General features: G+C 53.7%; 4 protein-coding genes across 4 annotated transcripts; 1 reads left to right on the top strand and 3 right to left on the bottom strand.

Annotated features, from left to right (window-relative positions):
• Positions 1-253: 253 nt before the first annotated feature.
• PODANS_6_9030 (uncharacterized protein) lies at positions 254-2358 on the bottom strand (the record flags this gene model as incomplete). Its single annotated transcript, XM_003437266.1, has 5 exons — positions 254-566; positions 620-1096; positions 1152-1649; positions 1703-2029; positions 2132-2358. The coding sequence occupies 5 exons, from the start codon at positions 2356-2358 to the stop codon at positions 254-256; spliced, it is 1842 nt and encodes a 613-aa protein (XP_003437314.1).
• A 1780-nt stretch (positions 2359-4138) lies between these two features.
• PODANS_6_9020 (uncharacterized protein) lies at positions 4139-5416 on the top strand (the record flags this gene model as incomplete). The annotated part of the gene is made up of 1 exon (XM_003437265.1): positions 4139-5416. The coding sequence occupies one exon, from the start codon at positions 4139-4141 to the stop codon at positions 5414-5416; it is 1278 nt and encodes a 425-aa protein (XP_003437313.1).
• Positions 5417-6316: 900 nt separating this feature from the next.
• Positions 6317-6717, bottom strand: PODANS_6_9010 (uncharacterized protein; the record flags this gene model as incomplete). Its single annotated transcript, XM_003437264.1, has 2 exons — positions 6317-6511; positions 6613-6717. 2 exons carry the CDS (start codon positions 6715-6717, stop codon positions 6317-6319), a joined length of 300 nt encoding a protein of 99 aa, XP_003437312.1.
• Positions 6718-8572: 1855 nt separating this feature from the next.
• On the bottom strand, positions 8573-9595 carry PODANS_6_9000 (uncharacterized protein; the record flags this gene model as incomplete). The annotated part of the gene is made up of 1 exon (XM_003437263.1): positions 8573-9595. One exon carries the CDS (start codon positions 9593-9595, stop codon positions 8573-8575), a length of 1023 nt encoding a protein of 340 aa, XP_003437311.1.
• Positions 9596-15176: the final 5581 nt, after the last annotated feature.

The following is a 15176-nucleotide window of genomic DNA, read 5'->3' as shown; positions in this document are numbered from 1 at the left end:
ATATGCAACTATGTACATAACAATAAACAGACATGCAGTTCAGAGCGTACATCAGAGCGCCAACAAGTCTCTCTTTCCTCTTTTTTCGATGATCACAAAAGCAAGGCAAACCCAACCTCCCTCTTTTTTTTTTCCCCCATCGGGTTAACTGATTGTAGATTTGCATCACCAACTAAAGCTCTTCTTCTCTGCCAGCAAGAATTATGCCCTACCTCAGATCACACTTTCCCAACTAGACACCAGAATTCCCCAATCACCGGAAGTTGTTATCGAACCGCTTGAACGTGTATCCAATGAATGGTAAGCTCATCTCTGGGCTTTCCTCCTGCTGTTGGCTGGCCGCGGCGCCTCTAGCGGCCTGGGCAGCCTTGATCAACGTGGCGTTGTCGGTCTGGTCGATCTCGTCCGTGGGGAAATAGGTGGTATCAATGTTGGAGGTGAGGCGGGGCTCGAAAGGCGCCCTAATCCTGCGCAAGCTCTCAAACTCAACACCATAGAAGAAGGGGTGACGCTTGATCTCATCAGACCCACCACGGCCCAGACGGTTCTCGGTGTTGCAGATCAAGCTACGGAGTGTGTTAGCAATGTACCAGACGTGAATTCAGTCAATCTAACATGCCTTCTGATCAGGTTCTCAGCATCAGGCTTGAGCTGAATGTCGTCGGGGAAGTACAGCGACTGTCTCCAGTTGACAATCTTGCGGTATGTGTCATGACTATCCTCGGCACAGAAAGGGGGCCACCCAACCAAGCACTCGAACATGATGGTACCTAGGGACCACCAATCGCAGTCGAAAGAGTAACCGTTACCCGTGAAGATTTCAGGGGCAATGTAATCAGGAGTACCAACAGTGGAGTACGCCATCAGTCTCCTCGACCGCCTCCAGTCATTGATCTGGGAGCGGTTGCTGACCGTCAAGTTAATCTGGTCAATGGCAATCGAGTTTCTGTTGTCGCGAGGCTTGTTGGACTTGCCCGTCAGAAGCTGCGCATAGTAGTTGTTGTCGTGGAGCTTGTGGAAACCAGTCGATAGACCGAAATCCGTCAGCTTGACGTGACCACCCCTGTCGAGGAGAATGTTGTCTGGCTTGATATCTCTGAAGCATCTGTCAGTATCCAAACGCCATTACGACTCCAGCAAAAAGAACACACCTGTGAATGAAGCCCAACTTATGGACAGCCTCAATAGCCAACACAATCTCGGCAATGTAGAACCGTGTGATATCCTCGGAAAAGATTTCGTACTTGATCAACATGGTCATGAGATCGCCACCGGGCAAGAACTCCATGAGCATGTAGAGGAAGTTGGCATCTTGAAAGGTCGTGTAGAGCTTGACGACCCAGGGACTGTCTGATTCGGCAAGAATATCACGCTCGGCGCGAACGTGCGCAAGCTGGTCCTTCTTGAACATTTCCGTCTTGATCAAGCTCTTCATGGCATAAACCTTGCCGTCCGACTTCTTCTGAACCAGCTTCACCTCACCGAAAGCACCCTTGCCGATAATCTTGATGGTGTTGTAGTTCTCGGGCTTGTCCTTGGTTCGGAGGAAGCGGAGGTACTGGCCCTCCTTTCTGCCTCCAGTCGCCCATATGGATTCCCGGCGGCGGGGATCCGTGGTCTCGTTCAGCTTCTGTTCCATCTCGCTTTGTCTGCACCGACGTGATTAGCTTCATCCACCCGTCTCACCCAGCACACTGCCTACCTTTGGTTCCGCTCACGAGCCCGCTTGACACTGTCCTTGAAGAAATCCGAGGCCAATTGGGAGCACTTCTTCTGGTTGTTGTTGGCATTGGGGCCGTATTTGTCCGGGTTCCGCTCGGGGGCGGGGGCAAACTCGAGCCCAGAGTTCTGCGAAGGCATCGGGGGCGCGTTCAAGTAGCTGCCGTAGCCAGGCTGCTGGCCCTGGCTGTTAGCCGTACGGGGGCGCTGTCCTGGAGAAGGGCCACGGGCACTGTAGTTCTGGGGTCTGCCGGCACCGCCTAGGTTCTGGTGGGCAAATTGATGGGCCAGTCCAGCGTTGGGATCGTTACTAGAGCCAGGAGTAGTTGAGCGGGCTTGTCCATAACCTGGTCTAGGAGAGTTGTAGTTCTGGACCTGGGAAGCAAGATGGGAAGGGTAGTGAGGGGCATACTGGTTAGGATTGTAGTAGTTGTTAGAAGCATAGCCTTGCGGGTAACCTTGCTGGGCCTGCTGGGGGGTCGGCGCCTGACCAGAGGGGCCGGTTGGGAAGACGGGCTGGGGGAAGGTGGAGGGAGTGGTGGGATACTGCGTGCGATCGGAGGCGGCGAGGCGATCGGTGTTGTTGTTGTTGTTATTGTTCCCGAAGTTCAGGTAGAGACGGTTACCTTGGTTATCCATCGTGGCGGCGCGTGTGTGTTGTCAAGATGTCGTGATGGATGGATAGTAAGGGTTCGGGTTCGGCGATCGAAGATAGGGGGCGCACCCAACTCGGCAGGGCTGCTCTGCTCGCTCTGGCTTGCTGGCGGTAGACTCTGGCAGATCAACTGCTGGTTCCTAGAGACTGTCGACAGGAAGGTGCCGAATGGTGTTTTCGCAAAAAGGGGTCGCAGATAAAAAGGGAGCTTTGCTTTTTCTCGGGACAAGACAAAGGGTCGGGTCGAGCGGTGGCACTCTGGCGCTGGGGGGAGGTTACCGTGCGAGAGGAAACGGGAGTGGACTCGGATCACTGGGTGGTCGCTCGAGTGGTGGGGCAGACAGGGTGCAACACTAGCGTTGGGGATGGTCTCTTGTCAAGCTGTTTCCAGACGTGGCAACCATCTGGAAGACAGATGATGAAAGCTGTTGATGTTGTTGTTGTGCCAGCAGAGTCACCTTGTTTATGTAGGTATGGATGTCGGTGAGGTTAGGCCAAGCTCAAGACTCGACCGTTGAGAAACACGGGATGTAAAATAATTGTGTACCGCTGTGCCTCACAATAAATTATTTGGCAGGCTGGCCCTGAGGAAGGCGCCAAAGAGGGGTATCAGACGCTAGGACACTGGACACTGGATTCCGGCAGGGACTCCGACTCTTGGAGGGGATATGTGAAGTTGGATGAATGACTGGATCAACAGCTCCGACGATTCTTCATCACTGCTGCGTTTACTTCCCCCTTCTGGCGCTACACAGCATATCACACGGCTGGCATCGTGCAATCAGAGCTCCCTCTGTGTGGCCTGGCGGGCAGTTGGAGCTCTGAAGAAGTGGGGTTGGTGATCCTCCATCTGGGCTTTCAGGGGCTCGCCTCACAGAGCCCCTGATGCGTTTACAATTCGGGTTTCGAAACAATGCTCACCCATCAGTCTGCTGCCCCGATGCTCGCCAAACAATGCTTTGCTAGGCCATGTGCATTTTCCCGGAAAGCCCTGCAGCCTCGGGGCTTACCGACAAAGAGGTTCGATATTGGGCAGCTATTTAGGGACTTTGAACAGACAGTTGGAGAGTTCCCTCCGGGCCGCACCGCCGATCCGCTTTTGAGTACTCCGTAGTAGTTAACTTACACAGGATCTGTATCGACAGAATAAACCAAAACTGTCCACGAGCAGGAAAGAAACTCTTTGAAAGGAGAATCGAAGATTAGCTATGTTTGGAAAATAGTGACAAATAAAGTCGGTTCCGGAGAATACAATGCAATATTCACAATGTAGCAGGGCCTCGGTGTCCTTGGGTTGGTCCTTGGCTTGGACCTCGATGAGCTCACATATGGTGGCCCGTGCACAAAGGCAGGCTTATCGCGATAAGAAAGCATCTGGAAATTTGACTCCAGTGAGGGACCGATATCGTCAGCGAGCACCTCAGTATCGTGCCGACAGAATCCACAGCCGGCTTGCCAGTGTCCTTCTTGCCAGTTTCAAGTTGTTGAGACTGCTTGGTTTCTTGTCCAACTGAAAAGCCCACTGGAGGCAGCGTCAAGGCCAATGCGCTCATAGTGCTTCTGAATATATACCACCACAAAGCTTCCACACATGGCAGAACCAACACCACCAGCGCAGCCGTCGGCGCCGGTAACACCGCCGGCGGCTGAGGTGGCCGAGAAAGTATGGAATATCTCCACTCTAGACAGTAATGCAAGATCACACAACTGACAATTCCCACGTTTCAGGCTGCCAAAGCTCCCGAAAGAAACCGGGCCCTCCGCATGCTGGGCCTCCCCGCCCTCCCAAAGAAGCTCCCTTCCCGAAACTGGATGATCTTCTGGACCCTTTCCACCGCCATAACTGCCGGCATCATCTACGACAAACGCGAGAAGAAACGAGCCATCGCGAAATGGAGACACGCCGTCGAGCACCTCGCCAAGGAGCCCTTGCCTAGCCACAATGCCCTCTCCGAGCTCCGCAAGATCACCATCTATCTCTCCGCTCCCCCCGGTGACGGCCTCCGCACCGCCCAAGACCACTACACCGAGTACGTCAAGCCCATCCTCGCCGCCTCCGGCCTCGACTGGGAGTTTGTCCAAGGCCGACGAGACGGCGACGTCCGCGCCTACACTGCCGAGAAGATCCGCCGCCACCGCAAGCAAGTCGACTCCGGCGAGGTTGAGCCCGAGCTCCCTGACGAGCCCACAAAGGAGGAAATCATCGCTGCTCACCGCAAGATCCGCGGGATTAAAGACTACGACGGTATCAAGGGCGACATCGTCATTGGTAGGCACACATGGAAGGAATACCTCAGAGGATTACACGAAGGCTGGCTCGGCCCCTTAACCGCCCCTCCACTCCCCATCCCAGAACCACTCCCCACAGCCGAATCCGACAGCGAGAAGTCAGAAGAGGAGAAGAAGAAGGAAGAGGAGGAAAAGAAGAAAGAGGAGGAATCCAAACCCAAGCGACCGCCTCAACCCCGTCCCTACAACACACCAGCCGATTACCCCTCCTCCCCCCTCCCATCTTCCATTCCCAATGAATTCTCCCCCGTCGCTCCGGTGAGGGAACCTCACCTGTTAGGCTTCCTCTCCACGCCAACCCGTCTGTACCGTTTCTTCAACCGCCGGCACCTCGCCGATGAAATCGGCCGTGATGTCGCCGCAGTCTGCCTGGCTCACTACCGCCATTTCTCTGAACAATCGGGAGAGGATCAGAAATACGAGCAAGAAGAGGTGTTGGCCTTTGAGGAGAAGGACTGGATCAAATCTCTCTGGAAAGAGGCTGGGGATGAACCTGAGAATGTCAAGGAGCGGGAAAAGGCTGGTATCACAGAGGTTGTCAGGGCCAGGCCGCTTGTTCTGGACCCTAGAATCGCCGAGCGGATGAGGAGGTTCGAGTTGTCAAAGGAGGATGTGGAGAGGGTGGCCAAGATTGCGGTACCTGAGGAGGAGATTGAGGGTTGGACAAAGGGGAAGTTTAGGCAGTTGTATCGATGGGGAAAGGGGAAGGTTATGGGAGAGGAAAAGAGGAGTAATGTTGAGGATGTGGACTAATGTTTGATGACCATACTCAATGCTGGAGGGAGGACGTATTGTACCTAGCGTGTAACATTAGCTTTTGTGGGGAGTTGTGTATACTATGGTGTCGTGGCGATACATACCTGATGGGAAAAACGGCTATAGATTTGAGGAGGATGTTATTTGGAAGGCAAGACAGGACAGACAGCATTTGGGCGGCGGTTGGGGGGGCCTTTGGGTTGTTTGGCTTTGGTTGGTGTTGGTGTTATTGCGATGTTAAACCCCCTTCAATGCTACAAGATACGTACAGCACCACTTCTTCTCCCGATTGTATTCCAGTTATCCATTGATACTGAAACGTGGTGCTGCTTAATTTAGGCAGGGCCAACTTAGTGTCGTGTATGGCAACGAGCTGGGGCTCTTGTGTGTCTGTGTTTGGGTTTTGTAGCGCCACGGCACATGGCACATGGGACTGCTGTCCGTCAGTGTGATGTTGCGAAGACTCCAGATCGTGTCATCCCCAACCGCCGATGTAGGCGTACGCAGAGCTGAGTCTTGAGAAACCTCAAATTGACCTCTCACTCATCGCTATCAGAGCCATAATCCACCAGACCACCAGCCGCCTTCTTGGCCGAAACCGCTGGCGCTTCTGCTGGTTTTGGAACTGAAGCAGCTGCTGCAGCCTTGTCCACCACCACCTCTGTCGCCTTCTTATCGCCACCAGAGCCACCACCCACCAAACCACCACCCGGCTTCCCTGTCGGCGACCCTTCAGTATCATCCATCTTCTCCTCCCTCTTAACCTTCTTGACCAACAACCTCCTCCCCTCCGCCCTCCGCTTCCTCCTCCTCCCCCCCTCCCCCCCAAAATCCCACCCCTCCACCTCCACCTCCTCCTCCTGACTTTACCCCTTCTCCCTAGAAGATTTGATCCCCCTAAACGCCCTCAACCCCTCCCCCCCCACCGTCGTCGGCGTTTCCTCGTCCTCCCCTCCTCCGGCGCTCAACCTCATCCAGAAAATCAATCTCGTCCTCATCCAAAGCCCTAAACTGATTCTTCAGCTTGCTCTTCTCCTCAAACTCGGCCTGCTTGGCCGCTTTGTTCGCCTGGAGAACCTCGTACAGGCTCTTCTCCCCTCCCTCCTGCGCTTGTTCGCCTGGAGGATCCGTCTCTGGCGGTCGGATTCCAGCTGCTGGGTGACTTCTGCCCATTCCTTTGACTTTTGGCTCACGGGTGGTGGCTGCTGCTGTTGGGAGTCGGATGGGCCGGCGTGTTCGGTGGTGGCTTCGCCCGTGGTGGCGTCTATTGAGCCGGCTGAGACGAAGCGGGAGGACATGATGGAGGGTGAAGTTGCGGTGAGAAAAAGATGAAGTTAGTATGAATTGGGATGTAATGTTAAACAACTGAATTGAAAACAACAGCAGCTTCCAGAATTCATGAAAAGGCAATGTGATGTTACAAGTTGAATGGAGTCCAAGTCAACGCATGTCGTTGAAATAAGCTGGGTGACAGCTGCTGCCGGGTGGTCGAACACTCACCAAAACAACAACAACAACAACAACAATAACAACACCACACTCACACACAAGACAATCACAATTGCATAACGAACAGATAGTGCACATAATTTTGCTTCTTATTTATTTTTTATCTTAGGTGGTGCTGGCAGAATATCCCAGGAGCTCGCAACATCTTCGCTGCCACACTGCCTGGGGAACGCCGAGGAAAAAATCTCAATCCCTCACGTTATTGCCTCTCCGATCATTACCGTCGGGCCCACGACCCCATGACCATCATCTGGCTTGCCAGACCACCCATTTTGTTGTTAGACCTTGCTGATCGCAAAGTCGCCGTCAGCCTGTCTGGCCTGACATTCCATTCTCTCCCAGATCCCATTTCCCCTCGTTTCCCTCAAACCCTCATCAAGTCGTTGTGTTTGGGAATCGCCGAACCAAATAACCTACCCCGTCATCAAGAGAAAATTCCATTGTGACAAGAAAAAAGAAGAGCCAAAAGAAATTACACAACACCAAGCGTATACTCCCCCCGATTGTTCCCCGGGCCATTCTGCTCTACCTTGAAATGCCAGTAAAAAGCCCCCAACACCCCTCTAGAAGCCACCGTCGATGAAACCAAACATGTCCTGGGATAACAAGCCAGCGGCATTGTGAACCATACTGCTGAGAGCCTGTTCCCATCCGTGTCCAAGTGATCAACAACACCACTTGAGCCCGTAACTGGCCAAAGAATAATAATAAACACAATGCAAGAGAAAATAAAAATAGGCAAAGAAAAGCAGCAAAGACCCCCCATTTTGATCGCTTTGAAAAACACATGCTCATGACCACACGGTGAGCCCAACTTTTTGAACCTCTTGAACCAATTCCGCAAACAGGGAAAAAAAACCAAAAAAACCAACAAAGACACCACGAAAAAGCAGAATATATGTACCATGCCCCACAAAACTTTTTGACAACGAAAAAAAAAGCCCCCGTCTGGTTTGGGCGCCGTGTCATTTGAACGTATGACTGAAAAAGCCCAGGGGTATGTTGCTCTAAACGAAAAGCGTTCCGCCGGGTTTTGACAAAACTAGGAAAAAAAGACCAGCGCGATCAGACCCTCCAAACGGGCGGGTTATTAGAAGGGCGGCGCTCGATGCGGCCGACTCAGTTCATCTGATAACGAACAGGCCACACACGCACGGTGCATTGCGGTCTTGAACATGTGTCAAGCAAGCAAGGTATGTCGATTGCCGTCGTCGGCGCGGCGCAAGGTGCTGGTCGGCCGAGTCGATTCTATAACCGGTTTCGAAAGAAAAGTGAAAATAAAAATCCGCAAACGCCGCTGTATGAAATAGTGAACCGTATACCGAAGAGGAAAGTCATTAGAAAAGGATGACTGGCGGTAAGAGAATCTTGGGACACCGGCGAATAGCAAAGTTGATGGACCGTGTCACATCGCCTTGGGGGTATCCTAATCGTTCCGCCTCGTCATCGCTCCGGGTATCTGAATGCAATATATCGATTCTTTAATGTGCCGAAAAAAAGGAAACCGTGTCCAGCAGACGATGCAGTGGAATAAGTGGCGCCGCGTAAACGCCTTTTTCATCTGTAAAACTGGCTGCCAACGGCATCACCAGGTTGACTTCATGCGCTCGCTCATGTGCGCATCGGGGGTGTGAATACAATCGCTTAGCCAGCGACAGGCTGGCCATAGCTGTGAGCGAAGAAATAGGAGGGCTGCTTGTGAACCGAAACGCAACTGCTGCAGGTGCAGTCGGGGCCGGGGTGTTCCCAAATGTTGTGGCTGTAAAAGCCGCCATAATTGCCGGCATTGCGGGTGTTCTGCCCAGCGTGGCGGTATCCGCTGTAAGCGGGTGCGGGTTGCTGATAGTGCCTCGAGGTGTTGGAGCCACCGACAATGGCGCGGTCAAACCACTCAGCGTAGTGCGAGTTGCAAGAAGTAGCCGAGTTGGTATACTCGGGAGTGCCGTAGCCAGAATCGGGAGGCGTCAAGGGAGCAGTAGGCTGAGGCCACGCCATATAACCCCACGAGGCTTGCTCGTGTCTGTAGGCCGGAGGGGTAGCCTGGCCACGCTTCATGCTCGACAGGCGCTCATACTCGGCAACTTGCTGCTGATGCCAAGAGGAGTACACGTGCTGGTTGCGGGCACGGGAAACGTCGGTATCGATGGGGGTGACGAGAGCAGCAAGACGTTCGCGGCTGGCCTGGTGCTGCTGACGCTTCTTGGTCTCCTTCCACTCGGTCCAATTGTCGAGCCAGGCATTGTAGTCTTTGCTCTCGTCCAGATTGACGTAGAGAACCCAGCCGATGGCAGCCAACCACTCGTATTCCAGAGTGTTCAAATCGCGAACTGGGATGCCACTGACCTCCGACCAAGACTTGTTCTGGAAAGTGTTGTCATCAAGAAACTTGCTTCCGAGAAGAAGAGCGATGGTCAGGAGACCCCAAATCTCGCCCTCGTTCTGGACTGCACCAGCGGGCATCATGTTGATGCGCTTGGCGAGGTAGTTGAGACCGAGCAGAATGGTAGTCCGGGGAAGACGAGTCGAAGACAGTATCCCCGAAACGTACTTCCGGAAAGCCGGGTTCACCGTGTTCCGTGGCATCACCACGCGGGTGGCCATCTCGGAAACATAGTCGGCCATGAGCTCGACATCGTAGTCGAGAACAGCGCAAACGCCTCCAGGCATGTTGATGGAATGAGTCAAGATCGGAGGGTGGAGAGTGTAGATCTGAGTTGGCGAACTGCCTCGAGAAGCTGGACTAAGGCGGGCTAGGCGCTCTATTTCCAGAACACGAAGTGTCGTAGGAGGTGATCTCGAAGGGAGAGGTGCGATCGAGATCTACTGAGCTTTCTGAGCCATAGAATGTAGGTCTTATCCTCTACAGTGATGAGTTGGTGTCGATCAGCGACTTGGTTGCCTTGCGAATTCGCGATGGCAAGCAAAGGCTCAAATGAAAGCCTGTCGAAACGGGGAAAAGGCTAGGATCGAAACGAAAAGGGAATGTCGAAGCACTGCATTGAATTAAAAGGTCAGTCCGACACCCCCGGCAAAAAAAAAGCAGCAACTGGCAAAGGCGAAAGACGTTTCCGGGTCCCCTCGAGACGAGTTTTGTTCCCAGGCAGCGGGCAGATGGGTGGTAGATCGGTGGCGTGTGCTGATGACACTACGGCCCGGTGCGGGTGGCCGAGGTCAACGTTGAGAACTGGAGACCAAAACAAGAGAGGATGGGCGGACAGGGCGCGTGGTGGTGGTCGTTGGTCGAAACTCAAGACGCCTCTTCCGACAGCGAGGGTCCGGCGACCAACGTCTTAAAGAACAAGGTACTGACCTAAAGGAAAAAAGTGATGGCACCACGCGATCCGCGCTGGTGTTGAAGTGACGGGTATCCTCCAAAAGAGTTGCTGTTGTGCTGGTGGGCGAAACAACAACACACACACACCCAAGGCCGAAAAAACCGCTCGCTGAGGAGGCGCTGTTTTCCCGGATTCCGTTCGAGACAACGAAGGCCAACGGCACCCGAATCCTGTCGTGACAACAACAACAAAGAACAACACAAAACTGAATTTGGTCGTTCGTCGGTCGGTCGGTCGATGCTTGGCGGATTCTGCGATGGTCGAGGGGGGGAATGGAGGAGAGCACGGCGTGGTGTTGGGGGAGGTGAGAAGGGGGAGGAGGGACCTGGAGATAGAAGGGGAGGGAAAAAAAGTGTGCTGGGCCGAGTGATGCCGCTGGGATTTGGGAGCTAGCGAAGCGGAGCAGCGGGTGGGTTCACTGGGAGCACGCTGGCTGGCTGATGGGGCGAGGAAGACTTCTGTTAGTGACCCACCGCCGGGTGGCCTGGGCGCAGGCTTGGAGTAAAAAAGTCACTTCTCCAAAATCATTCCCGTCATTGGTCACGACCCAACTCTCCTGATGATTCTATGATTCTGTGCCTCTACAACCCTATCAGCAACCTTATTGACGAGAAGTCATAGACAATGGACAATAGCAGACACCAGCTATTGCTAACAACTATCCATCGTCAGCAGACGCGGGTCCTTGGGGCCAGGTTGACAATGAGCGCTTGATTCACTTCCCGTCACTCCCATCACCATCCGTGGCCGCCGTGGTCATGCTGCTCCTGCGAATCCTCGCGCCCACTCACAACCTGGAAGGCGCTGCGGTGTGCTGAGAGGCGTTTTTTTGGCTGGGGGGAGTGTGCATCAGAAACTGGTGCGACTCTCTGCTGCTGGTCTGCTGCACGGTATGACGGAAATGATCAGGGCTTGCCAATCGTGCACGACAACCGCCATCTCCAGGGTGGCCAATTTGTCGTCAACATCCACTCACCGTTTCTCGTTTCTCAACCAGGACCCGCCCCGTTCGGCACGCCACGGGTACACCAAAACAGGGAGCAAGGGCTGGGTAACGGACCATCGAAGGGGCGTGGAACACGAGCACCAGCCATCCTCTTGTCTTGTCCCCCCACTCAGGGTTGGTCAAGAGCCCTCGCACCAATTTGTCCAAATTCCAGATTCCCAGAAGTGGTCTTTTGTACAGAAGGAGAAATAAATCGATCATCCAGGCAGCCGGGTCGTCAGGAGCTAGCCGTGCTAATGCCCTGATGCCCTCTGCTTGATTGACTCGTAAGAGAGAGCTTTGTCATGAAGCAAACACGAGCCTCTTGAAATTGTGTGGTCTTCGAGATCCAGCCCCCGTCATTAGAGAGGAAACAGTGGCAGCGCGAAACCTCACCCAAAACTGCTAGGCAAACAACAGTGCAACTCTTGGTCCCACATCAGCGTGGGATGAGATTTCTACTGCGACTCCCTCGGGGTGCAGCCCCAGCCTCATCGATCATGACCGCGTGGCCCCAGGTAATTTCCATAATTACCAGAGGGGCCGGTTTCCCAAAGTACCAATGTCCCTGTCTCAGGGCCACGGGTACATCAATAATAGAAGTGCAATATCGGATGAGGAGAAGGGCTCGAACAACGCAAGCCTTCCATTTCCCATGTGAACATCCCGTCCAATCCTCCAAATTTGTTCCTGATTGAAAGCGGCGCTTCAACCTCCAGATTCATGAGTCCTTCTCTTCAGTTCACCGTTCACAGCCCGAGATGGTGGCTCTGTCAGCCACAGGCTAGCCAGCATCAGCCCCAAGCCAACTCCAGGCTTGACATCAGTGCCATCTGTCAACAATCCACCGTCTTGTGCTTGAAGATCAGTAGACTTTGAAGACTCGAAGCGTTCTCGACGCCAGTACCAGCAAGTTGAAAGCTTGAAACTCTCATGAAAAACAAACACCGCTACAAGCGACAGTTTCCAACGGCCGATACAACATGGCCGGTACGTACCCCCGTCCAGCATCCTTCAGGACCCGGAAAACTGGCCCTCCAACTGTGCTGCCAAATTTGAAAATTGCCCACGGGCCGACCAAACCCGTCTTGGAATGGGGGGTTTGCTAACCTTCATCTCGGGTTCGGTCAAAAATGCGCGCAACTTCTTGGCCTTGAATAACAACAACACGATGATATCGGCAGCTCTTTTGCGTTCGGGTTCAGGTACAGGCACTGGACCCTGAAGCCCGGTCTTTGTCTCTGGTAATAATATTTCGGAGACGCGAGTCAGGAAGGACAATTCAGGGGAAACAACCCGAAGTGGTTTCTGCGTTTCTCGAGGAGGCTACGAATACCCCACTGGTGCCGGCCTAGAGATCTGGACGAAGCGGTCAAAACCTGGCTTGTCGCGGCGCGAGGCCAATGGGACCGTGCTGCCGGGAGACCACTCCATCCACCCTATCCAGTTGTCTTTCGCCTGTTCCATGGCTCGGGGAGCTGAACAATGACACCCAACCACCAGATCTTTTCCATGTCAGAAGAGGGTGAGTCGATCAAATTCGAAGGTGGAAGAGTCAACCAGAAGGCTACAACCATGGCAGTCCGTCATCACAAGACTTGACATAGCATACGATATGCCAAAGCTTTCAGCATACCTTCAGTGTGTTATCGAAATGCAACACTGTGCGCTTACTGCAACAACAGCAAACATTTTTGTTGAAGAAAGGTGGGGATTTTCGGATCGGGGGGTATCCTCACATGACTGGTCGGATCAACCGCTGTCTGTTTTTCAATGACACGCTTTTTGCGCGACATCTTGTGAAGCTCCCTTCAGCGGCCCCCCCTTCCCCCCCCCTCCGAGTTTCAACAGCCAACCGAAGGGCTGGGCCAACCACGAGAAACAGTAATTACATGGCCTCCTACCCCATGGAGATGAACCTCCAGCGCTTGAAAGCATCGAACGGCAAAACGGAGGACCCCTCTTGAGGATATTTATCGAGTTTGCATGGCGAACACGGTGGATAGAGCCGCAACTGACGAAATCCTCTCGGCAGTCTCAGGAGCCACAGCAGAAGCTTTGCTTTTGCTTTTCTGCAACCTCTGGGCGAAACATCTCTTGTCAGCAGGTCCGGCAAACTGGCTTCCATGCCGCACAATTGCTATTTCGGCCGCATTGCCAGCGTTGTTCCGCATGCTCGAGTACGGGACGCTTTGCCGCATGTCTACCTCCTGCAGATATGTGTCAGAACTCGAACCCCGATCACAGGAGATAGATGGCAGGCAGGGCAAGTTTTACAAGCCGGCCTCTCCCTCACGTGGTTGATGAAGGGGCCAAATTATGGCTATGACCCTTAACACAGTGACGTCTTTCTCAGCCGGACCACCACCACACTCGGTCACCCACCCAGCTTCTTCTTCGGGGTCACCTTGTGGGAGCTGAACCACAGCAGTGACCTCACGACCAGTCTCGCCGGCTTCCGCTCCCCCAAGGTGCTGATTAATGATAGCCACTGCTGTGCATGTCGGAAGCAGACTGGCATAGAAAACTCCACATTGGCAGCACTCGCATGCTTTAGTAGGCGGTGTGGCAAGCCCATTCTCATCGTCTACCTCTTTTCATCGCCGTGCATGGAACGCCTCGAGGGGAGATTATCCAACCTTCCCCACTGCGTCACCTTTCCTCGGTTGGAGCATTCAACTGAGGCCAGAACCACGTCGAGAAGAACAGCAAGAGCTTCCAAGCTGGTAGAAATGCACAAGTTGCAGAGCCGGTGATGGTGTGGTCGAGACGCAAGGCACTGGGGCCGGTTCGGAGGTTTTCATTCGCTCCGGCAGCATTTGATGCCTTCTCCTGCAGAACGGTTTCCCTAATCCAGCGCTTCCCAGGTCTGCATGTACAATCGTGGTCGAATTGCAATCACAGCACTGGGTGGGGGATCGACTCTGCCTCGGCGGGCCAGTCATTGAAGTTGTCTACCTATCAACGATTCAGAAACCGGCAAACCTCAAAGTGAAGCCGACAACGGCGGAGGTGCATGGCCACCAAATCAAACTTTTTTCGGTAGGGCTTTGCTGACGTTGAAAATCCAACGAGTCGTGAGTCGTCAGCTGTTCATAGGCTGGTTCAGTTGCCTAGAAGGAATCGTCATGCTGTTGTGTCTGAGCAGTGAGCAAGGTCAGGTCACTTTGTTGGACGAGGCCGGCTTTCCCAACCGTCGGTTACCGGCCACCAAATACCGTTAACCGTTTTTTTGTACCCCCGACCTATCCGCGATGCCTCGTCATGTACAGACGTACACTCGATTACGAAACATACCGAGAGCATCATGAATTCATCTGCCATTCCTGCTAGATGGTTAACAGACGAGGGGCGGGAGGGGTAGGTAGCGCACATTTTCAGCAGCTACCAACAATACAAAAGTCAGATCCGATCTATTCTCCTAGCCCACCACCGGCCGGCGTCCACCGTGCCAGACGGCCGATCTGGGCTCCCTGTTACGTCCGAGTGGTCTCCGCCCTGTCTCGTGCTGACGGACACCACCATCTCCTTGTTTTGCAAAAGCTGGCCTCCGGGCATCTACCGCGAGCTGGTGCCGTCGTCGTCTCCGTTCATCCCCTCGACAGCTTTCAGCTTAACGCTGCATTCCCTCGGGCTCCGGCGTCTGTGTATGGCTAGAATCGGAGTTGGGCAGCAAAACTGCCCCGTGCGCAGAGAGAGGGGCAAGTGAGGAGAGGTGGAGTTTGCTGTAACCCCCAATGCAAAAAAGCGAAAAGGAAAGAAAGAAAAAAAGACAGAGGCCAAGACCGTCTGATAGCTAGCTAGCCTCCTAGCGTAACAGTTGTTCTGGGGTGGGGCTTGTTCGTGGGGTTTTTTCTTCCGTAACAGTACCCTAAGAAAAAATATCCGTGAAAGACGAGCATCAAAAAGCAAAAATTACCGCAGTCGT

The sequence above is a fragment of the Podospora anserina genome, chromosome 6, assembly GCF_000226545.1.
Source record: "Podospora anserina S mat+ genomic DNA chromosome 6, supercontig 4".
In the NCBI taxonomy this organism is placed as follows: domain Eukaryota; kingdom Fungi; phylum Ascomycota; class Sordariomycetes; order Sordariales; family Podosporaceae; genus Podospora; species Podospora anserina.
This window is presented reverse-complemented; position numbering and strand designations above follow the sequence as displayed.